This window comes from Pagrus pagrus (genome assembly GCF_965226575.1).
Source record: "Pagrus pagrus genome assembly, chromosome: 12".
NCBI lineage: Eukaryota > Metazoa > Chordata > Actinopteri > Spariformes > Sparidae > Pagrus > Pagrus pagrus.
Genome location: NC_140196.1, coordinates 13,969,021 through 13,994,600, shown reverse-complemented (window position 1 = coordinate 13,994,600; position 25,580 = coordinate 13,969,021). Strand labels below are relative to the sequence as shown.

General features: G+C 39.7%; 1 protein-coding gene across 8 annotated transcripts in view; it reads left to right on the top strand.

The window, feature by feature from the left end:
- The window catches only part of pde1cb (phosphodiesterase 1C, calmodulin-dependent b), a 103,006-nt gene that overhangs the window by 33,082 nt on the left and 44,344 nt on the right, over positions 1 to 25,580 (top strand). For 3 of the 8 annotated variants that reach the window (XM_084368437.1, XM_084368438.1, XM_084368441.1), the window contains exon 4: positions 8,824 to 8,850. The exons of 3 other annotated variants lie outside the window; for them this stretch is intronic. In XM_084368437.1, coding sequence (XP_084224563.1) covers positions 8,824 to 8,850 — 27 coding nt within the window. Of the gene's footprint in view, positions 1 to 3,222; positions 3,836 to 8,823; positions 8,851 to 25,580 lie in introns of those variants that run through there. 2 more of the 8 variants (XM_084368442.1, XM_084368443.1) reach the window with 2 other exon arrangements.

Below are 25,580 nucleotides of genomic sequence, written 5' to 3'. Positions count from 1 at the left end.
TAATCAGAAATCTTGTAATGAAAGGTGTCAGACAATCAAGTATGACAGAGATCCACATAAGAAGCAATGGCCTCAACCCATTTTCAATTTTATTCTGGTACCCACTCGGCTCGAGTTACAAGGGGTAGTGGTTGAAATCTTCACCTATGAATGGGCCAACCCAAGACCTCAAGAGCCTCATATGTCATAAGTTATTGTTGTTGCCGTTTATGTCGTCAAATACTTACGCTTTGGGTTTGTAGGTTGGGCCGGCCACCAACCTCTCATCAGCATTTGACGAGTTAGGAATGAGACTCAACAATCAACTGTCTTACAGATTGGACCTTTAAGACTTGGGATTCAGTAGTGAACAAATTCGTATGGAAAGTCATGTGACCATGTTGGAAGGCAATAATGTTTAGTGTTAGTGTTATAGTTGTTCTGAAAGACCAAATTTGAAGGAGAAAAGACAGGTGTCATAGAGATAAGAAAAAGTTCAAATATGGGGATATCAATAACCGATAATTGGAACCGATATACATTTACAGAAAAAAAAAAAATCTTAGCCTCAAAGTCGAGAATAACCAGTGATGGAATGCAACCAACTACCAACTTATGTACAATTTTGAGGTATTTTGCTTCAGGATTTCCATTTTCTGCTACTTAATACTTTATTTGATAACTTTAGCTACTAGTTACTTTGCAAATTGTGATTATTCAGTGCTGATGGGCTATTACTCGTGACATCAGATAGTGCTGTGGACACTGAGACCACAGAGTGCTTGCCATTAACAGAGGCAGGATGGTGCATCAGAGCCAAAGTATAACATTTAAACATTTTTTTGTGTCTGATAGACAATTAGACACAAAACCACTGACACCGCTAATCAGAAAAATGCTGAATATCAGTCCCGATAATCCGTCTACCACCAGATAATAGTGCACAATTTTGCAAAATTGTTCTTCAATGGCAGTAATATTGTCAAGCCTACTTTCACACCTGCTGAAATGTGTGAAAGGGTGAAAGTGTGAATGTCAGATTGTCGGTTTTGGAAAGTTACTGCTATCGACAGGCACAGTTGAATCCGATACCATATTTTATTTGCCATTAACTAAGTCTTTCCCTAACCTCATCAATACTGTAATTGCCATGTGCCGATATACTAGGAAACATGAATTTTAAATGTTTTAACAGTAGGACTTTTATGGCATGTAATCCAGGCTTTTGCTAAATGAGCCAGTACTGACATTCTTGTATAGCGATAGTGTGGAGGTAATTGGAAAATGGACCGCATGTCTTCTTCTCTTCCCAAACCCAGTACCATCTGATTCTCGCAGCCTTCCACTCAAGAGTCGCCTACTGAAAATCTCTAACTACTTTGTCTTTGTAGTAGCAAAATTTCAACCACAGTCTTCAGTCAACACTCACTGTGTATTTTTACTTTTCTGAGGAAACACTCCATTCTGAGTCCACTGCAGCCTACATTGACCTTCCAAGTCCTTGCACTGTTTTTGACAGAACCTTTCTCACCAGGCTCAACCTTGTTCAGTGTCACACTTGCACATAGAGATGACACAGTACAGCAGGTCCCTAGGGTGTAAACCTGTGAACAGCAAGTGGTGAAATGTGAAGTTAAAGCTGTGGTTTCCCCTCAAGTTGACCTGTCAATCCTGCCTGTGGCTCCGGATCTCCTGAGGACCAGCATACCTCTGCACAAAAACATGAAGAGCCAGTTGAAGAAAGGCAGCCAGAAAGAGAAAGAAACTAAAAGCCAAAGACAGAGAGAGAAAGAGACACAGATAAGTGCACCTTTGAAGAGAACATCAGCGGGCCTCATGGCACTCAGGCAGGCCTCCCTTCTCCCTCCTCGCTGAGGACCCATCTCAGCAGATGAAAGCAGGAGCCTCTTTGAGGTGGCGCCCTAGCATTATCCCTGCATCCTGCATCAAGTAATTGAAAGACCTAAGAGTATGGTAGGGGGCTCGGAGAAGGGAGGGTCTGGACTGAGTCATCCTTGCAAGTTTTGGACTTGCAGTAAATGAGAGGACAGAGCTGTATTTTGTCATTGCTTTTCACTAGACGTTCAGTGGGTTTGGGGGAGAAAACAGCAGGAAGGGCTCAGAAAGTTGTGAGGTTTTTACAGAATACATTTCTATCAATCACCATATAGCAATGTAATGTAATGTCTCTTGTTCGGCAGTGAGCCGGAAATGTTGAAATCACGCTCAGGGAGGTGCATTTCACCAACATGTGGAATCATGTCATGGTTTATTATAGCAAATCAATAATTTGTTGTATAGCACATAGAGGTTATTGCAATTCATAAATGCTTTTCAGGTTAAGTTAATAACAAGAGACACTAGAAATCTGAACAATATAGAAGAAAATGTCCTTCCTAGAAATGAAAGCAGATACTAGAGCACTCAGCACCCACTGTTTTCAACAATTACTGATGCAGCTCTCAAATGGATGGAATATAATGCGTAATATATGCAGGAATCTGTGTGCCGTGATGGCTTATATAGTTGTGGGTGCCATTAAAACAGTCTTAAATCTGAAACTAGCCCTGTAGGTGCCACTTTACCTGACTGGATGAGTAAGAAAGGACATTTTTGCCTGAAGACAACAGAGTTTTTTGTAAGCTGTAGTGTAGACAGAGCAAGAAAAAAAGAGAGAGAATATTATTTCATGTCTTACAATGCTTTTATTTGAATATGGGACGGTCCTGAATGCGCTCAATGGATCAGAGTAATCTCAGTTAAATCAGTGTCAATGCACTGTCTGCACGCTATTTAATCCTCTCTGGCATGACATTTAATATGTTGTAAGGCACATGTATTATCTTTGTTTTCAGATGAATATAGTACTGACCTTAAGCTAAAGCAAATGTGTTCATCACTTTCAATGTTGATCTACATACACTGCCTGACTACAAGAGTCTTTTTTGCATGGTGACATTTATCTTTACATTCCTGATGAAATACGCAAATATGTACAAGTGGAAGGAAAAGCTGTGTCATTATTGCGGTGTCTCATGGGAAAAGGTCCCATTTAACCAGGTATTTTCTTACAGTAATGCAGGGGACTCATACCTTCGCCATGTCTTCTCCGAAAGGTCTCCTCTCCATCCCCTTTCTTTTTCCTCCCTCACTCCCTCTGGTTTTCCATCGGATGCAAACAGAACATGGTTTCTCATTATCAGCCAGACTCCTCCCTCTCTTTGACTGGTGGTGTTTCTCCTCCCTCCCTCTTGCGTGGAGAGCTCGGCAGTGAGCGTTAATCCCGGATTGAGCTGCCCTGCCGTCTGCATCCCGTTGTTGCTGGGAGAGCATGGCAAGGCTCCAGGACCCCTGTGCTCACACAGGAGAGAAGTGAACGAATGAGAGAGCAAGAGAGAGAGAGAGAGAGAGGAGAGGGAGAACGGAAAGAGGTACAGTTGGGCTGTTTCACGACTGTCACAGCTGCTTGAGCTCTGCACTGCACTGAGTGTTATTGAGTTTCAGTCACACACACACTCTCTCATATAAACAAAGGAGAAAAGAGAGGAAAAGGAAGGATGACGGCCAGTTTGTCACATCTGTGGGTGCAAATGTGAATGAAGAAAGAGGAAACCTCGGTCACAACCTGGGTTCCACCACATCGCAACTTCTCTTCGCTCGGTGTTTCCTCTTCCTCACCGCTCACACTTGAGAGGGATTAAACTTTTTTTTTTTGATCTCTTGTTGGCACATCCGGATCTGTTTGAGCCTCTGACATGGAGTCTCCCACCAAAGAGATCGAGGAGTTTGAAAGCACGGCCCTGAAGTACCTCCAGCCAGAACAGATTGAAAAGATTTGGCTCAGGCTCCGGGGACTGTGAGTATATCCACTTTTACTGTTTTCAACAAGTGTGTGTGAAGCAATGCTGTGTGTGTGCATCTGTGTGAGTTACATCTGAGTTTGAATTAAGCTTTTCATATTTACATGTGAAATTATCTCTAATTATTTAGCAGCAGTTGCTTAATTTACAGATTAATTCTGATTTAAAAAATGCAGGAAGGATACAGAAAAGAGCTTGTGTATCATCATTAAAGCCTGGAATTATTCTCCTCACACTGATGTTGTTTACAGCATGTGCAAGTGTCGATGTGGGGGTGTGTGTGTCGGTTAGTTTGTGTGAGAGAGGACAGACTTATTGATAAAAGTAGAGCAAAAACCTAAAGAACACAGAAATAGAGAGAGAGAATGGGATTACTCAAACCAAACAGCACTGAGCTTATTCCTTTGAACTATTTGAAAGGTTTTCGTATTTTATTTGAAAGCAAGGAAGAAAAGGAAAGTACAACAGCTCCAGGGCTGCTCACACTTGCACCCTTATTGCATGTTTATCTCAGTCAGTTGAAGTCATTTTTAACCTCTATGCATTAGCATTTTTAAAACGACAAGAACATTGCAATATGTCAGTGGTTTGGCCCTTTTTCATGTGTCATCTGACATGCAGTGAACACCTGTTGTCCATGTAGAAGTCTGATGCAACAAGACCATAAATTGTGGACTTGAATGATCGAATGTGTGTATTTTCGGTTGAGATATTGTGGCTGAAGGAAAATCCTCCCTGTCTGCTCATATATTTTGTCCTATATTTCTCTTTAAATAATACAATAGACTCCCCGAGCTTCACATTTCTCATTTCTCCCGGTTTCTTAAGGGAGAAACTACTATAATAATACTTTCTCTCATCCACCAACCAATCAACACCTCACTGACCTTTTGCCCTAAGAAGAAAGCCCAGCACTCAACTGCTTTATGCAAGTTGAAGGGGGAGTTGTCCATTTCCAGCTCTCATTCTTCTTACTCGGGCAGGGGTGGGGGATATGATGGCGTTGCTAGGAGGGTTGCATTTAGAAAAAAAAATCTTTAATGTTGCTGCTGGAGGTCTGAATAAAATGCAGTCTCCTTCTGCGCCACAGACGATGACTGAGTGAATGAATCGTGCACAAGGCTGCAGTTCTTCTATCAACCCTCCTCTCCTCTCAGATCACTCTGTTTTATTTTTAGTTATTTCCATGTCATGGTATCTCTATTGTCCCATGATTAGTCATTGTTTCTGTCTCTCTCCTGTGTCAGAAGCCCAATATTTGAGTCCCAGCACTGTCATCCTCTGCCACATTCAGTTTCCTCAGATGACTTGATTGTCACTTCCATTTGGCCGGCACCATAAATTCCCTATCATAACCATCTGTCTTTGTTGATGGATAGTGAATCAGATGAATGTAACGGGGGCCCCGACCTTTTATTTATTTATTTTTTTACCTCATCACGACTTCGCTGCAGTCTGCTGGGTGCTCTGAGGGCTCCTGTTGCGTGTCAGAGATCACATTAGCCTTTAATCTCACAAAGAGCCTCCGTCTGAAGAGAGGGAGCTCCAACTGCCAGGCAGCCCCCACAGATGTTAACGTTTGCAGTGTATGCTGTGTGTTTATAGGGAGGGATCAACAGTGTGCCGTACATGTATGTGTGTGTGTAATTGGGAAAGGTTGACTGTGCATGTGCTCGTGTAGATGATATAGATTGAATGTGTGTTTGAGAGTATATACGGCAGCTTGGTGACATTTACTGTATGTGCTGCCAGCTTATCCTAGGAGATTTGTTTGGCAGCTGTATGATCCGTGTGTGTGTGTGTGTGTGTGTGTGTGTGCTGGATGGCTATCACAGCACTCTCTGGCACAGCGTACTCCGCAGAGTACACCAGTCATCCATGGATAGACAGAGAGAGCATTTGCTTTGGACAGTTTTCCCTATGCTCCACCTTCGGCGGTGCAGACTAAATCCTGGTGACATCCACTGATGAAGGCATGAACAGCGTGTTGTGTTTTATTACTTCCCTCTGACAAATGGCCCCTTTATATATTTGCATCTGCGATAGGGTTTCAATGGATTTCCATTGATGAATTAGATCACTGCGACAAAACCGACCTCTCCGTCACCCACTGATTAATGGAAATCAATGAATTATTTAATCACTTGATCAACAGTTCATCTCAGAGAGCTCCCTTAAGGGGAGGGCAACTTAGATTTGGCCCAAGGAGATTCAAGGTTGCCGGATGACTGCTTTGTGACATGGTCTGATTTTGTGAGTCACTGACTGACAAGGAAAACAAGCTGCTGTTAGCCATCCAGACAGCCATTTGAAAAGATCCTAAATATGTTCTTTCCCATGGTTACGTTTCACTAAATACCCCGTCTGTGACCTTTATGATTACAATAATTCCTGGAATTTCCATGACCCCTTCCAACTCACATCCTCATTATGCCGAGGACATTGCATTAAAGCCTCCTAATTAGAAGAGGCTCTGTGTTGTTGACACACACATTTGGATGTAAAGCAAGCTCAGTGATAGGGGGAGGGGGAGGAAGGAGGGACAGAGGTTAGGAGAGGAGGTGAGGAGATTAGGAAATATCCATACTCCAGTTTCTCCCCCTTATTTATCCTTATTTATCCCTCTCTCGTGTGCTTTTGTTATCCACATCCTCCACTTAATACTCTTCCTGTTCTCATGTCAAATTGTAATTGCTTGATGGACCTCTGATGACTGATTGAATCATCTGTTTCCTACCAATCTTGAGGGAGGTCTTAACATTACTTTACGGAGACTAACTTCCTTAGCTTGCAGTTTTTCGCTGAGCTCGAGGAAAGATTGATACATAAAACGATTGAGAAACAAATCAAGCTAAGTGCTGTGAATTCTGCCTGACTGGAATTTAAATGCACCTCTGTAGTCCACCCTCCCCTCCACTTCGCTGTTATGAGTGCCTTAAGTGTGTGTCAGAGTGTGTGTGTGTAAATTCAGCTTTTAGAGTCATGCTGGTATCTCTTCATAGAGGTGTGGGTGTGTTTTAGGCTAAATGTTAAGCTAAGTGATAGTGGGTGTGTTAATGCAACTGTGTAGGTTCACGGTGTGCGTATGTGTATGTGTAGTAGTAAAGTAGGTGGGATGTCAGGGGGTAGAGTGGTGTGTGTGTGTGTGTGTCTGTGTTTGTGTGTGTGTTTCTGCATATCATTACACCACTCTTAAATCCCACATCTGCTTCAGTGATTGTCTGCATTTGCATTCTTATGAAATTTGAACACAACTAAATGATATTCAATCCCCAAATAAAGGAAACAACCACTGCTAACATGTAACACGTAACTTCTATAAATCAACACATTTGTTGTATTTTCCAGGCAGCTTGTTGTTATTTTTGGAGGCACATTGACTCTCATGCAAGAACATTTTTGTATTCTCACCTTGAACCAACCTTAATTTTTCTGCAAGATTTGTTTTTACCAAGTAAGATTCAGCAAACGTATTGCTCGTTTAAACTCAATGAAGGCCACCATTGCAGAAGTAGGTGTGTGTTCATGAGATGACTAATTTGCATAATCAACACCTACGATTGCTGTATAAGGGTACCTGCTCCACTCTGTTTGCGGGCAGGTTTTATTCAGAAAATTCTTAACCAAGCAGCATAAAATAATTTCACTTTGGAGAGCTGTTCAAAATCAGCAGGGGAAAAAAAATCAGTAATTGTATTTAGAGATGGGTATTGCCACTGATTTCCTGAATGTTTCCAATTCACCACGTCCTGATCAATTTTGCTTGGATATAAAAAAGACATTCTAGTAGAAATATTGCTGTAAATTGTACAAGGAACCCTCTAAAATGCATCATCTTTTGGTTTTGGAGATTGTGGTTAAAATCTCCCTGTGGAAAAAAAGAATGGGTAATTGTCATGATTTTAGCATCTAATTATGAGAAAGACTTTTGTGAAACAACAAGAAAGCAATGACAGATGTATTTCAAGATGCACCATGAAGTCCCTATGTGCACACAGACAGCAGAGGACAGAAGCAGCACGTACGTAAATGACACCAGCACTATAGATGATAGAGACTCTCAGCATAGTTATTTTAGAATCGCATTACTATTTTGGTACAAACATTATCAGCCATCGGATAACCTTTCAAGATTTACTCACCAAGCTGAAAGCTTCCTGCATTTTGGACTTGGCCGGTGTTAATTTCTATTCACAGGAAAAGATATACTGTATATTAAAACATTGATCTTGGAATTATGAAAATCAATTGAATTGGAAAATCAATTTTATAAAGCTATATTAGAGGGACCCAAAACAACACTGTTCTGTAACTAAAATAAAGAATGAATGGTTTGGCATAAAGTAAAATGCTAAAAAGGTCTTTAAAAATCTAATTGTTTAGCCAGTTACATAGATGGGAGGCATTCAAAGGGGTGCAAGGGAGATGGACAAGAGAATATTACACAGCAGGTGATGTTACACTGTCAGGTGCGACAGAGCATGATACTTGATAGTGACCTGCACAAAGGCCCCGAGGCAGCTGTTTGAGGAGCAGAAGGTTTTCAAACTACTGAACTGTGTAAGTGTCTTTGGCAAAATATGCTAATGGAATCATTATAAAAGAATTCTTCAAACCTCTCAGAATATTGACAAGCCATGATGATGATCAGAATATGAATTTCTGCATTTAAATTTTTTTTTTATTTTAGTATAATTTTAAGTTTATTATGATTCTCAAGTCAAAGAATTGTTTTGCCCTTTGAAGACGGCAGACTACCTCGACATGACTAGTACATCCAGCATTGAATTTCATGCATATGAAAGAGAAAATTTACGTAAATCACTTGTTAAGAGCAAATCTGTTCACATGGGTGGTTCTTGCAAGAGGCTCAATGTCTTTTATTTTTATCTCATCATGTTAAGTATGAATGAATCCAACATATATCACATGGGTAACATTTCAATCGATGCCTCACTGTCCGCATGTTTGTTTTCTCTGTCAGGCGCAAGTACAAGAAGACATCCCAGAGGTAAGACCTGCTGCTGGGACTCTGGACCTCTTCCCTTCTCCTCATCCCTCCCTCCTATTTGTTCCTCCTCCTCCTCCTCTCTAATTTCTGGATTTCCTCCCTCCGCCCCTCCCACTCTCCCACATCCCTGAACATTATCCTGGACCTCCTCGACCTGTTATCTTCTTTTCTTGTCATTCATTGTTGCTCATCTTGGAAAGCACTTTGTTGCTCTGTTGTGAAAGCTCAATTTGAATAAAAATGGTGATTGTTATTGCTATGGTTATTATTATTATTATCCCCTCTGCTCATCCACCTTCATTTCTGAGGGCAACAGATCTTAGCTGAACAAGTCAAGCACACCGTGTCAAATTTGCATGCATTCACTCTTTCTATCACTCACACTCTCTTGTGTTGATCCAAGTGTCAAGTCATTGTCATTGCCAGATAACTGGCACCTTAATGGATAGAAATTATGGCGACGCAAAGATCAACGCACAGACCTTTAAAGCTTGACGAATAACTTGGAGGCCAACCATGCATGTTATCTTCTTTATTATAAAACTTTGATTTGTTTGGCTCTGTTGGAGAGGCTCAGGGGAAATCAGGCCCTCTATAAACTGGAACATAAATCTTACAAGCTTGAAAGATGGAGTTAATTAATGCCATTGGATGAGTGGGTATTATAGATTCAAGTATGATTTTTACAGATGCTTTTGTATTGCTCTGTTTTATGGCATGAGGACCCCTTTTGCATCCGGCCATATGACACAGAAAACAAAGATATTCTGATGTTTTGTGTACATTCAGATTTAGAAATCACACTAGCCAGGTGCTTTTGTAGTAAATGGTTTAACTCCCAGCTCTAACATGTTTATAACTGTCAAAACTCAAGTGCACATCATGTAGGAATAAATGGATTATATTCAAGTTTCACTACTTTTATCACATTCAGAGGCAAAAATGAACAGATGTTTTACTCTCTTCCAAGACTGATTGGAGGCAACCAGTTTTTCGTAGCCAGAAAAGACCAAATTCCATAAAAAGAGTGAAACCAACAAGGGGTTTGGTGTTTCTTAACACACAGTTAATTCTCTCTGGAGTTGTTCCCCGATTCTGTACATTGGCTGCATGCTGCTCCTCTGGGATGGGTTCAATGCAGAGAACCAGTTTTACTATGTTGTAGATTGTGTTATGTGAGATAAAATAAGGATCCTTATTTTTCTTTCTGACTTTGCTGCTTTGTTTGTGGCTCTTAACCTTAAGTCTCTTTTTTGTCCTATTAAAGATGAAAATCTTTTAAAACAGGCAACTTTTTAAAAGTCCTAGTAATTTACTCAAACATAATGTCACTGTAGTTTTCAGCAAACAGGTGTAAACAGTGCGTTTGTCAGGGACTATACTAAAACAAAGTATAACCAATACCACTGCAGACCAGAGCAGTGACAAAGCAGCTCCTGACTTTTCTGTATTACATCAGACAACAGTAAAGGTCTGTTGAGGCATCCAAGGCTTTTGCTCATTTGAGAGCTTGAATAATTAGGATTTGGCTCTCGCCCCTTAGCTTGCAATGCGTAGCATTATTTTGTGAAACAGCTACAACCCTTGAATTTAAATTGTGCTATTATAACATCCTCCCCAAAGATGATGGAAAAACTCTAACAAAAAGGATAAAGAACACTGGAATGACAAAGAGTAGTGTTTCCTTATTCAAAGCGAAGGTCGAAGGATAGAGGGTGTCGTACACTGTATAGATTGTAAAGCCTCCTGAGTCAATTTGATATGTGATTTTGGGGCTATATATACAAAATTGACTTGACTTGACTATTTTTTAGATGTGGGTTGATGCAAATTTGGTGCTCTTGTGAGTTTTACAGCAGCAGGATGGTGTATGTGGGATTGACTCAAAATAAACTATGGTGCCCATGCTCATCATAATGAAGGAACATGTCACATGTCACAACAGTGTGGCTCACTGATGTTTTTTAATAGTTTGGATAATGTGGACAACAAAAGAGCTCTGTGGCACAGATGATATCAGGCTAAAGCAACACAGACAGTACTTAGTGGTATTAGTTCATTATTGGTTTTTAGTTGTGTTGTTCTGACAATGACAAAAATAGAGAACATCACCAGCCTTAAGGGTGACATTGATGGTAAATGTGCCCTACAACATAGCATGTTTGCAGTTTTGTTTTATTAATATATCTTCCAACCAGTTTTTGATTAAATTTTCAAACACTGGCATCTTTGAAGGCCTTGAAGATTTCTACGTACAATACATCATCTCAATCAACAACTGGTCCGGTTACAATCTGGAGAACGCATCAACAAAAATCGCATTGACTCAGTAAACAGAAAATTGTAAGTGCTCCGCAAATGAAGCTCAGAACAAAAATAGGTTGCCGAAGAGCCACTCTAATGTGGTTTCATGGCATTTTCCTGTGAACTGTGGGATTGCCGCACAGTTAGAATAATTGAACGAAACTCTCCTCATGCTACTTATTGGCACAGCGTGTGGTCGTTTGGAGCGGTATAGAGCTAGCTGTTGGAAACGCTCATTCTCTCTCCTCTCTCTCTGCCGCTGCTTCTCTGTCTCTCTCGCTCTCTGTGCTGGGTGGGGGAGTTCCTGTGTGGAGGAGCCGGGTGATTGACAGCTCCATATGTGTCTGTGTAATTACGGCCGGGCTAATTGGCAGAGAGGAACACTGGGACATTGTCATTACTGACACACCAGTACAACCCCTCACACATGCAGATGGAGGGAGAGATAGCCCTCTTCTCAGAGGGAGGGATGGGAGAGAGGAGTGTTTGTGTGAGTGTTGTTTGTTTGGGAAAGGAGTTAAGAGAAATGGAAGAGAGGCTGTGAAGAAAGGTCTGTGTAGGCCTTTGTTTGTGTGTTTTTATGTGGGTTTGGTGGGGGTTGTCGGAAAACAGTTTGCCTGTTATCATTTTTGATTGTATGGTCACTTTTGTGCTCTGTTCTTCTCTTTCAATATTTGCTAAGCCACGCCCCCTTAGTTACTGTTGCTATGCCTGTCAAACTTTTCATTCTCACACAGCACATACAGTATGTGGTTTACAAAGATAAAAGTGGAAGATTTACCACTTGAATTCATAATTTCTGAAACGATGGGTCCTTGATTGCTGACCCAATCCATTTTTGCTGTGTTGGTGTGGTTCATCATTGCAATTATGTTTTTGTAATGTCACAGCTTTGCCTAAACCTAACCAAGTACATTTTTTGCCTATACATGTTCAAGTATTATTGCTACCTCAACCTAACCAAATATTTCTTTTGCCTAAACCTAACCAAACTGTGACAGAAAACTTAAAAGAAACGTAAGATTATAAATTAACGTATACAGCAGAATACAAACCTTAATCTCCTGGATGAGAGTCTTGTACTCCAATCATGAAGCCACAATGGCTTGCCTGGAACAGTGGCTTTTGTCACTTTCTTGTAATCAGAAATGTTGATCCTGGAGAAACATTAATCATGATGTTCTAGGAACAACATGACGATATCAGATAGACCTTGAGACTGGACTAGACAAAAGCAGGCTTCTTGATTCTAGCCTGCAGCTGTCAATTTTGCCAGCTGAGATGGCTGAAATGACAACCGTGGCTGACAGATTTTATCAGCTGTCTCTAGATAGCTAAATAGGCTAAAAGTAGACGTATGAATTGTTTGGAAACGCTGTGTCTGACTGACTTTTTTTTTTAAATGAGAAACCTGTAAATAAGTCTTAAATATGCTTTTGATTGCTACATACATGATATCATGTATGCTAAAACATTGAGGTTAAGCTGCATGTCCCAGCAAATAGTCAGCATCCTCACCAGCTGATGAAACCTGTAAAAGAAGTTAAGAAACAGAAATGCTGTTGTTTTGCAGTGCAGAGGTGGTTAGACATAGTATTATAAGTACAATAAGAAGAAAATATGTCAGTGTGATATGGAAGAATGCATCAAGAATGCTTTTCATTCTAACATGAACCTGTGCTTAGCTTGACACCACAAGCAGCCAGAAGTGGGTTTAATGCAGTTTTTCAGCTTTACTGGCACAACAGAGTTTGAGGAGGAAGAATAATTGTTGTGTTTGGGAAGTGTAATTCTCAGTTAGTCCTGTGTCCCCAGTATTAAGTCTGGCAGGAGTTGCTGCAGGGTTTTTTTTAATTTTATTTACATAACCACAGAATAATGTAGTCTGCAAATGTTGCTCAGGGCAGAAACATGGTCCACTCAAGTACATGAACGCAAGATCGATTTAATGCGTTGTTGCGTTCTGGAATGTGTCACCTGAAAATCATAACGCAACACAAGCATGAGCTGCAGTCTGAGCGTTGAAGCGCTATAACATTAAAAACAACCAGAGAAAGCTAACTTCTTTTTCACCTCTTCCCTCCTCATCTAATTATTTTTGTCTTCCTTCTGTGCTGTAGGTTGCTCCACAGATACAATGTTTGTTAACTCATGGAAACGCTCTGATTCGCTCAATATCGCCCCTTTGAGGACTTTGTTACCTCCACCTGTACGTAAGAACGCATGTTAAGTATGCTCACTGTGGATGCGTGTTTGTGCCAGCTAGGTCAGGTGTTGTCATTTGCATTCGCATGTTTGGGTAGAAGATGTTTTTGCTCTAACTCTTTGCCTTGGAAGTAATGCTGGGTGAGTGTTGTCAGCCAGACATACTGATGTTTGCAGTTTATGTTAAAGCAGACAAAAACATTCTTTAATTAATTACACTTTCTGGTTTTGGTTAAAGAGAGGCTGCAAAAAAGACTTTGCCCTCCAAGACTCATAGTACTGCTTCAGCATGTGGAGAAGGTTCGCCAGATCTGCCCTGCCTAGTAATGGTTGCCAAGCTGTGATTGGCCGGTCGCTGTTAAGGCGATGGGTTTTCAGTCGATTCAAAATGTGTTACTTCTTTGACAAATCTCTGCTTAATCGTTTGCTTCTGAGTGTGCCAGAGAGCAATTTGATCCACTTGCCAAGAGAGAAAAAAACAGCACTTACTCTTGTGTTGACAAAAAAAAGGCATTGATCACCAAAGCACCACCACTTGCAGTGATTATTCACAAACAAAGCAACAAGTAGATGGCTTGTGCGTTTCTTTGTGCCCCCTGACAGGTGCCTGAATGCTTCACTGAATGAAAAAGGCTTTCAATTAAGCCTGCAAATATGCCACAGTGGTCACTCCTTGTAGCTCAGCTTTAAAAAGCTTTAAGTGTTCTGCCATCTGATCCAGGCAAGCCTCCAGCCTTAAATGGCCTTATGTAGTCTAGTCTTTGCCAACGCCATTGAGGTTGTGTGTGTGTCTGTGTGTTTATGTGAGAGTTTTTGTGTCTCCTTTCCCCCTCCCAGGGATGCTGTATTTCTTTGGAATTGCAGTTTTGGAAGCTTTGCAGGGCTACAATACATGTTTTCAGAGGCAGTAATGACTCAGCCTGCTCAGGCATCTACAGCCTGGTCTCGTCCACATTGCTCCAGTCTTCAGACACTCAAAATCTGTTTTTTGTTCTGTTTGTGCGGTGTCACTGTTTGCCTGCAAATAAGTCCACTTTAAATTTTTTTGCACATTTTTGTTGACCCTTAAACTGAATTGCAGATAATTTTATTATTTTATATTTTATTTATTAATAAGAAAATTATGTTTGTACAAAGTAGCCTTTTCCCGTTCTATATTGCATTTGCAGAAAGGGCAGTAATTGTTCTTTGTTTTTCTGGAGTCTTGGAAGATCGTTCCACCTACAGATACTCAAACTTGTTAAACAAATGAAAAGTCGTGGTCATTGTGGTCATGTTCTATGTATTTTGGGAGTTTTAATCACCTTGGGGAATGAGTTACATTAACCGATCTAAGAACTTACAATTTGTCAGCTTTTTATATGCTAGGTTCTGTATTGTTAGACCCAATACATTTAAATTTGACTACTTTTTGGTGAACAAAAAAAATAATAATATCAGTGTTTGACTACCAGGATTGTATTTATAGTTGTGTGGAATACCAGTTCTCATTTTGCAAAATAAGATTCACAGAAAATGTGTTGGGAGGACATGAACTAATGCTATTGATCTGGAAAATACAACCCAGACAAGTTATTACCCCTCACCAAAATCCCAGACAATGTACGATACCTACACTTTTATCTACTAAGACTCGCCCATAAACAGTGCTTTTTGTTGAATGTAACAACAAAATAATTAAATGCTACTTCAAGTAAGATTACTACCATAGATAGTAAGCTAGTTAGCCAGACATGCAAGTGGTTGCAGCATGTTTGAGCAGAAAAACTCATTTTTAAGCCATTTCTTGCTTTTCTGCTTTTGTTTTAGTTTTTTATAAAGGCTAAAAAGCTTTTAGTGACTGGCTGCTGTTTTTATAGGTATTTCTCTTTTAATCTCACTCTTTTGAGACCAAGAATGAATCTGTAGCACTAACATTTATCATTTTGCTTTTTACATTTCTGTGCATATTTGCCTTGTTTATAGCTACTGTTTTTGCCATAATATAAAAAGTTGATATGCCTCTATATTTTCTATGTATGTTCAACAAAATGTTTTAAAACAATTTTAAGGGAACTACTGTGTAGGTTGGGGAAACGTGAGTATTGCTTTTACTCCTTCAACATGTGGAGAAATCTAAGGCTTGACAGACCTGCCATTCCTAGTTACACTTGCAAAGCTCTGACTGGACAATAGCTTTTCAGGGGATTGTTTCAGCAAATGGTTTATTCAAAACATCTTTGACAAATCTCTGCTCAATTGGCAAAGCCACTGATCACCAAAGCACACTACTTACAGTGATTATTCACAGACAAAGCAACAAGTAGTTGGTTTGTGTACAGTATGTCTTTGTGCTCCCTGACAGGTGCCTGAATACTGCACTTAATGAAACAGACTTTCACTTAAGCCTGTAGTGGTCACTCCTTGTACCTCAGCTTTAAAAAGCTTTAAGTGTTCTGCCATCTGATCCAGGCAAGCCTCCAGCCTTAAATGGCCTTATGTAGTCTGCCCAGTTGCCAACTCCCTTGCTGTGTGTTTATGTGAGAGTTTTTGTGTCTCCTTTCCTGCTCCCAGGGATGCTGTGTTTGTTGGGATCGCAGTCTTGGAAGCTTTGCAGGCCTACAGTACATGTTTTCAGAGGCAGTAATGACTCAGGCATCTACAGCCTGGTCTCGTCCACTTTGCTCCAGTCTTCAGACACTCAATCTGTGTTTGTTAATTTGTTTGTTTGGGCAGGACCGACATTTTGTGTTGCAGTGTTTCTGTTTGTATGCGGATAATACATAGGTAGCTGTTGGTCCATGCAGTACAGCATGGCAGTAATTTAGTTTTCTTGGAAATAATATTTGCATAAAAATGCCAACAAAGGAAACAGTGAATGAGAAAAATCACCACATTGACAGAGCGATGAAAAAAGAGCAAGAGAAATGGATAGGAGGACAGATATCGTCAGGCTGAGAGTCATGAGGGAAAATTGAACTCTTTGGTTAATGTCAGTAATCAGGGAGCAGATCTTCCAGGCATTGGCTGCCTTTCAAGAACAGCCCATTAGATGCCATTACCCGAGCCTCTCTGTCTCTCTTTTCAGTGGTTTGGGGCCATTTGTCAGTCACCCGAGCTATTGGGCTATTTATTGGAGATGATTCATTTGGGGCAACAGTGCAGTACTGGTTTCACACTTGTGTTAGCTGGCTACAGAACAAATACAATCGCTTCTTGTAAAACAAACAAATAATCATCTCTTGAGCAGTAAGCACAAGAAATCAAAGCAGGCGATAAAGATGATTATATGCTCAGATAATGAATTATGACATAAAGATGATGCATGATGTTAATCAATTAAAAATAGTAATTAGAAGCGCAGATGTGACTTCACGCTCGCTTAGGGCAAAACTATTTTTTTAATACTGATTCATACTACAAATCTCACACATGAGTACTGGTTATTGCAAAAAACGTCAAAAGTTTACCAGTTACTTATTATATTACAGTTTTAGTATTTGTAGTTATCATAAAAGTATTTAGGAAGGTAGTTGTTTGTAAACATTCAGCTCATAGCACATGGGATTATAAAGACAATATAAAAAGACATCTTCCAGTAATATATACACAAAACCAACAGAACAAAAACATCAGTTATACCATTAAATGTTCTTCTATATGAAATTAAGCGAAAGTTAAATCAGGAAGTCTATCTCTCTCTCTCATCGCCTGCATCCAAATATCTAGACCTCTCTGCTCTTGCAGACTCACAGAATTTGTTGAATTCACTTGGTTTCACTGATATAATTACCCACAATTTATTGCAATATGATTGTGACCAGGTAGTTTTTCCAATTGGAAAAAAAGACCTTATTATGAATGTGTAAGTAATTTCTTGGCTGGCTATAGAGGGAATCCAAATGCATTTTAATATTGCGGTTTTTAGGCCTGTCTGTCAGCAGCTAAGATCACCTTGCAGTCTCATGCCCTCGCAGACTTGACACGATGACAGTGAACACGTTACATTACATATGACAGAAGTCTTCGAGGACTCAGTCTTTTGTCAATGCAAGGAAACAAACTATAATTTAAAGAAACTGCTTATGATTTGCATGCAACAAAGTATTGCATGGTGTAGAAGAAGTAGTATCATTACCAGTTATAACTGATTTCTTCACTTGATATTCATACATGGAAATATGGTCATTTCCAAAGGGTTGTTTGTGACTTCATTGTTCTGCTGCTGTAAAGCCTGTACTGGTGAGTGTTTTAGCCAGAAGCATCTACAATAGCTTGGTCAGTGGAGATGTTATGACATTTTGCAGAGACATCTGTTCCTAATCTCAGTCTGAGAGAGATCGAGACCGCAATTTCAGCCATTAATGACTCACTTTTTCTTCTGTAATTGTTTTCTAGGTGTGGTGTTGAGTAGTGGCTGGCTTTGGGGTGTGTTACCGTGCCTGTCTCTGTTCAAGTCCACATCCTGTGTGTTATACAGCCAAATGCAGCAGTAAATCTATTGATTCTAGTGATTTTGTATTTTTATTTCCTACCTATTTGTTTCCAGCACACATACACTTTTGATTATGCCCTTCTAGCTGTTTTTTTCTCTCTCCAATCTCCACTTCCCTCCTTTTTCTTCCATTCTCCCCATCTCCTCCTCTCTCCTATACTACCTGATGATTAGAGGGGTAATTGCCCGGCTCAAATGAATCTCCAAGCTTGGGCTAATTACATAGCCTTCAAAAGATCTTTTTTTTTCTCTTTTTCCCCTTTTCTCCTCCTTGGCTCTGCATCAGGTGCTCCTTTCTTTAGAGAGGTAACCGCCTCAGTTAGCATGATTCACTCCGTGTCACAGTTTTCTAAACTACGCAGGTGCTGAGAGACACCCTTCAGTTTGTGCATGAGTACACATTCACAAACTAAAATCAGAGAAGATACACATTCTCTGATATACAAAACCTGCACACATGCAACTCTTCCACAGACATATACAACATGTGTGGACAAACAGCCGCCCGTACATGCTGATGTGAAATGCATTTTCCATTCAGGCTAAACAATACCCCTCAATAGCTGCACACAATAAGGCAAATCACTCTCAAATTGATTTTTTCCCCCCGTCTATCTTAAAGTGACATCACAAGAGGCATAGTATATGCACAAGTGCTGCATTTTCATCCTGCGGCAAAGGGCTTCCACACTGATTATTTTCTCCCTCTTTGGCTACCTCAGGAGGACATTATTGAGCTAAGTGTATTGCAATTCTGAAGATTGATTACAAAGCCTAAATGATAGGCTTTTCTCCTAAGTTGAGACTATGGCGGAGATGGGAACATACACGTCACAGGCTTTCTTAGTGCCAGCCACGCTCACAAGGCTTCCCCTTCCTGCTGCCTGCAGCAGATAATATTGCAGATTTATGGTGCAGATTGTCTCCTTAATCTGGTTGTTTATATCCCCCCTTCCTCCAACCCACCTCTACCCTGGTTCCTGCTGGCTGTTTGTCCAAAGGGTATTACCCCAGGACGGAGGCAGGTAGATGAGAGATAGAGCAGTAATGCGTTGCTATTATTTAGTGTCTGTTTGTGTATTTCAGATGGAGAGAAAATATTTGGTCACACCGTGTGAGAATGAGGCTGTTGCCCATCCTCTAGTGTTTTGTATGCTGAATGTGTGTACTCATGTGTGATGCCCAGCAGCCATCTGTGTATGTGTGTTTGAGTGCTGCGTCTGTTTTTCTTTCCATTCAGTGATCTATCACCTCACCTCATTCATCTCCAGCTAACCCAGTCATTTTGGTCCCAGTTGGAGTCGCAGACCTCACATATAGTGTATTCAAATACCTTCTGTGGCTCTCATTCTCTGTCATAACCAATGTGAAAGACCATGTTTGCAAAATGGACTGTCTTGCTATGAAGCAGCTCGATAAAGCCAGAAAGAATACATTAGATTGGTACAGGCAATGTTTTTGTATACTGAGCTTTGCAGTGCGGTGGTGGTAGGAGTAGGAGAATGTGTGTGTCCAGTAGACCTGCCGCAGTAGTTGGTGTTCCTGGTGTTACACGGTGGTCGGGTGTACACCGATGACATTACCTGCCAGCCACCTCCACCGTTGTTTTGCTTTTGTAAAAATCAGTTCTTTGTCGATGCACTGTACAATATCAAACAGCCGTAGGCATCTAATCCGTGCAGCAGCGAGGCCGGCAGCAGAGTCGCAGCACAGGGTAACAAGAGTCAAATTTCACTTCACCAGAGTTAGGAGAGTTGACTGACAAGAGGTTTTGCTGTTAAATTGACCTATTTGGTAATATGTCGGATTTAAACCCAATGCTTATAGGGAGTCTGATAAAGTTAATGAGGGAAAAGCAATTATCTCACTAAGAAGTTGGAGGTGTGCTGCCCTGTCGCCTGCAGCTGTTCATCTAACAGCTCCTTCCTTGTCCATAACTCCCATATACTGAATAGAACTACTCCCTGACATATTTCAAACAGACCCGCTCTCAACAAATGAAAATAATCGACAGTTGTTTTGCTCGATGAAAAACAGTGATAAGTGCTAAACTCACTCAACAGATTGCATTTCCTGTGACAAACCTACTTCAAACTAAAGGTCGACTTGCGTTTTGCCAGTTAAACGCTTTCAATGTGAAGCTGCAGCTGTCAGAAATGTTCTGTTTGAATTATCACTAAATTAACACAGCGCTCTACAGATAGTGAGCAAGTTTTCATGCACAAAGATGGTGTTATCCCGAGCTTTTAGTCGTACCCAGATTTTGAGACCAGGGTTTGTATCCTGAGGCCCACTTGTGGTTATGTTTAGATAAAAGAACATTGGTGAAGGTGAGAGAGAGATTGTGGTTCATTTCAGTTAAATGCTGATAAGCGTGTTGTGTCGACTGTGTGTCTGAGTGCAGACTTTCTCTTTCCATAATCTTTCCCTTACCCTAACCAAGTGCTACCACTGCCTAAACATAACCATAAAAAAGTTAAATAATTCTATAGTTACTAGAATTATATATTGTATTGCAAGATCAGATAATTCGGTGGAGAACAAATGAAATATTGTCAGTGAACATTTCACTGATGCCTCAGTATTAACATTCCTGCAATTTGCCAGATACTTAAAGCATTTCTCATTATGTTAATGGAATTATGTGTCCTCCAAAATGTATAAGCTGTTGCAAATTAGTTGTGTATACCGATAAAAGTAATTTTTAGGAGACCTGGTGACACTTATGTCACAGACATGTCCTTATGCAGTACATCATGGTAGACACTGGATGTGAAGGCTTTGTTTTATGTGTGTAGGCATGTTTTCTGGACTAGTAGGCGGTGGGTGGTGTGTCATTCATGTAAATCAAAACAGTAAATTAAAAGCCGTAAGTGAACTGTATTTTTTATTAAGCATTCAGCCTCTGTTGGCTGGTAGCCAAATAGATAATGGCTTGATCGGTGATGTGATGCTTTGCAGCTTGTTGCTGCTTAGCTGTTATGTAAACAGTGGACAGTGAAGGATTTGGCATCGTAAAGTGAAACATGCTGTTTGTCACTTGGTTGAAAGCTCTTTTGTCAAATACGGAAAGATTAATAAACACTTCACTAGTCTGCTGCTGTTTGTGTATAAATGTGTGAAGATGTGAATAAACCGACCGAACCTACCAGTGTTTTCTTGCATGTTAATCTAAGAGGAATGCTGGGTATCACTGCATTGACGCAGTTAAGTCTCTGTTTTCTGTCACAGCTTTTTTAACGCTTGGACATGCTGGACTAAACATCCTTTCTAGAAAATAAACATTGAGTACACGGGTTCACTGTTACACATTTAGATTCATAAAGATTTCATACTGTAAGCCTCAAGTGCATCAGTCACACATACTGTACACTTCCTCTGTCACGTTAAATCCAAGTCCTGGCCAATATGTTAACACAGTAGGTTTTAGCTCTCCTGCCAAGTTTCAGAGTGTTTTTAATTCCTCTCTTGAATTATTGAACAAAGAAAGCCACAAGAGTTACAGTATGATGCATCACAACATGATATTGAAATGATTAGATCTCGCTATGCTGGAGGCTCTTACTTTTTTATGAATAATAATAATGAAATACAATTTATGAATTCTGCATAATTAGATACAGATGTTTTTTTCAAATGGAGAATGATTGCAACTTTTGGATCATTATGTTGCTTGAAAAGCTGAATTTTTAAAATCTAGTACAACTGCAGGCACAGTATACAGTTTTAGAATAGTAATGAAGCTCAGATTTATCAGTGCATCAAGAACTTTTGATGGCTTTAAAATGTCTTAAATTTATTTAAGTACAGCAGTTTAACCCCCACTACTCAGCAATTATATGCAGTATAAACACTGAAGTGTTTATTAATGTATTTGCCAACAACACTAAGTTCCCTTCTCTAAGAACTGTTTGTGAATTAGTCAAAAACTCTTGGAAGCCATGTTGAACTTGAAGGTTCATTTGTGATCTTGGAAATAGAAGTTTGACAAAAGAAGATCTCAACTCAGGTCCACTTAGAAGATGTATTTCAGAACTTTCAGTCACATCATGTATCTTTAAAAAAAATGATAAATCAAGTACAACCTTACCACTTCTATAGGGTTAGGGACCAATACTGGATTTTTGAGTCAAATACCTTAAAAATCAGCAATATTTGGGATGTTATAAAATCCAACCTAACCCTGCCAACAGTCACTTTTCTTTGAAGATAAACACAAAGTTAACCAAACAAACCATACAAATCCCTTAGATTCGAGTTTTAATAGAATTGTGGCCAAGAAACACACTGAGTGGAACATTTAACAATATAAAATTAAACTGTTAGTGCTCAGTAGAGGACAACCCCTGTAATGTTGACATAGAACTAGTTTGGCATTTCTGTACTGTTACTGTTATCAGCTGACATTCACATTGATACCTTTGTATCTACGTGAAACTTAGATCTAACTATACATTACACTGTAGTGTGATAACAAGTGTAATGTACTATAACCAAGCAGTTGTTTATATACTGCCAAAGGATGCTACATAGTGGGGGTTAAAATAAAGTATCAGTAACAAGTAGTGGGATGGTATTGCTACCATAGGGGTCCTCAGTCACTGGACCTATAAAAAAGAATTGCACTGTGACAAATACCGATTTGGTGCAGAGAGAGTCATTACATATGTTCTCCATTTGTATCCCACAGAGTGAATGGGACCAGTTAACAATATGATGTGCTATTACTTCTGTTATTGTGTTCCACACGTGCAATCCTATTTGCACACCCATAGATACAGAAATAGGCTATTTTGTTAAATTGATTATGTCATAAAACTGACTGACATTAAGACAGGTGTTTTAAAGAATTTAAGACCTGGTTTTGTCTAACTGAGACCTCCTTTCTCAGTCTGACAATCAGAGGTAAATAGGTGGCCTTCCAGGGAAAAAGCAAAGACACAAAGATGGAGTCTCAGCAATCCATCTCATCTCCATGCTACTGTTTGTTCCTGCTGAACATAATGAAGCTTAATTGAGTCATTAAATGAATGCTAAGTTTAGCAAGTTAGTTTAGTTTTTCTTGTATTTGATGGAGATATTTGGTCTTTATAGATTGCTTGAAGGGACAGTTTAGTTTAGGGTGGAATTACTTGTTCCTCTACTTCTTTGTGGCATGTAAACATTTGGAAAGATAAAATAGCAGGTAAAAGGTAAAAGCATCCTGTTGATGGAAAATGGATTTGGTATAGCTTAAAGTGTCGGTGCTTACGCTGATCAACAGCCACTGAAGGAGGGCTTATTAAGTCCTGTATAATTTACCAATCGACAACCTGAAAAAGAGACTTAAAAATCAACTATCTTTTTCAGAATTGCTTTAACATTTTGCCTTCATAGAGTCTTACTTTAACTGTCCACCTTAGTATACACTTACTGACTTGCCTTGCCTTTGTGTTTCTCTTTCCTTGTCTGTGTCCGCTCTGTTGTCTTTCTTCATCAGCAGCATGTTTGATAAAGATGCCCTAAAAAACACACCTTGCGTTTTAGATATTGTTTTTACCCCGACTCTGTTTTTAATCATCTAGCCTATCCAAACTATCAAAACCAATGTGGCATCGAATGACATCGCAACAGCCAGGTGCACTACAAGCTTCTACAAAACATATAAAAATAAATGAAAAAATGCCAAAATAGGTCGCCAAAAATACCCAAGGAAAATATATGTGTGGAAAAATGAAATTTTTGGTGCCATTTAATCCTTAAATTACAATTTTGGGTAAAGTTTGGAATGGATGGAACATCTTCCAAAGTGTTTTTACAGTCTTTTGCAAGCAGGGAGTTATGATACTGTAGGTATTGTCTTGGCCCACAGTAAATGTCAAGAATTACTTTTTTGGTTTGTCTACTTTTTGTTCCTGCCTTTTTTTTATAGTTATTTACCTCTGTTTGTGGCTTGACACCTCTAGAGAATAGACCTAAACTCAGAGCTGCCTTTAACAGCACATTTATAACCCACAGCTGTACAAGAGCAAGACTAAACCAGGGCCAGAAAAAGTCCTTTATAGCCCAAGCGTGAAATGTATTGCTCTGCATTGCACTGTATTTTCTTGAGGAAAATGTAGGGATGGATATCTCCCTCTGTCATTACTGAATAGATCTAAAGAGAATATACAGTGCAAACTCCAATGCACACCTGATTGGCAGGTATCAATGAGAGTAAAGTCATCTGAAAAGAAAGTGGTACAACTCATCTTTGCATACTAATAGATATTTTTAAAGTAGTGTCACATGGGTCAAAGATGCTGCTGCTTTGAATATACTTTATTTTCAGTCACTGTATTGCTCTTTTTGGCTCATATAAACAGTATTTATGTAGTCATTTTAATCTTGTGTTGTCTGTGTTGGGTCAGCTACAAATGAGCAGTGCATGTATCCACAAAATCAAGATACATCATTAAAAGCCATTTATAAGTGTTAAAGTCGGTATTTTTTTAGGTTGTCTTGCATCAGCCATGTTGCTGCAACAAAGCAACTAAACCAAGAAAAAAAACTCACAGTTTCACTGGAGCTCAGGCATTTAAATCTCATTAAGTGAATATAAATGATAAATAGATTAATAATTAAATATGTATTATAATCAAGTCATAATGCAAAGATGGCATTGAAAATATACAGGAGTGAAATTATAAATGTAAGAGGAAAATAGATTGATTTACAAAGTAAATTATTAAACTACTCTATTAATTATTTATGTTCTAATTTGTACTCTCCCTCTAGTTTATCAGCTAGGAAACAGTAACTTTATTGTTCTACCTCATTTCCCTCTTCTTTGCGGTGCTGGCCAAGTTGAGTTGAGAGCTTATAACAGGATTTGTATTTAACCCTTTCCTGCTGTGTACATAATGCCCAAGGACAAATGATCAGCTCAAAAGGATCTTTTAATGGGGTTTGCAATGGATTCTATCAGAAAGTTCAGCATAAATTTGGTATTTCATATTTCAGCAAGGACCGTTACGGTTGTTGAAACAGTGAGAAGCCCATATACGAGGCACTTCAACAGGAGTGAATAAGTGCTCATTGGGAATAAAGGCGGCGGTTGCAAGTCCTTCCCTATGTGTTGTGAGAGGTGGCCTGTTACCAAATAAAGTGCACTCAGATGTCCTTGTTTGTCCAAGGGTTGAAGGACAGCCCGGTGATGACCTCACTCACCACAGTGCACCACTTTTCAGCGTTTATCTATCGATCGGTATGCTTGTGTGTGTGTGTGTGTGACGCGGACAAGAACACAGACAGTTGTGATATCATGTCCCCTCCCTCTCTTTGTTTATTTCTAAAGGTCCTTTGTGTTTCAGAATTCAGCAGAATTATCTCTACATGTGGTTCCATTTAGCATATCTGTTCCCTCATAACACCGCCAAGGTAATGCAGCTTAAGAGGGTAGGACACAATATTTGGGATACAGCCTTTGTTTGTGTGTTGGTCCACCTGCTCCCATTGTCAAAGTAACACCAAGGCAGCAATAATAGGCATATCACAATGTCTGGATTACTGCTGTAATAATCTCTGATAGACCCGGGGCATTATGTTGGTGCTCTGGCTTAGAGTCAAAAGATAATCTAATTGAAAGCGTTATTTTATCTCCCTTTCCTATTTCATTGAGTTAGCTCTCTGACCTGTGTGTGTGTGTTCGTTTTTTTGTGTATTTTACTATTCAAAAGTCACCTACGCTATCGTTTTGCTTCAGGGATGTGACCACCTTTACGGTAAG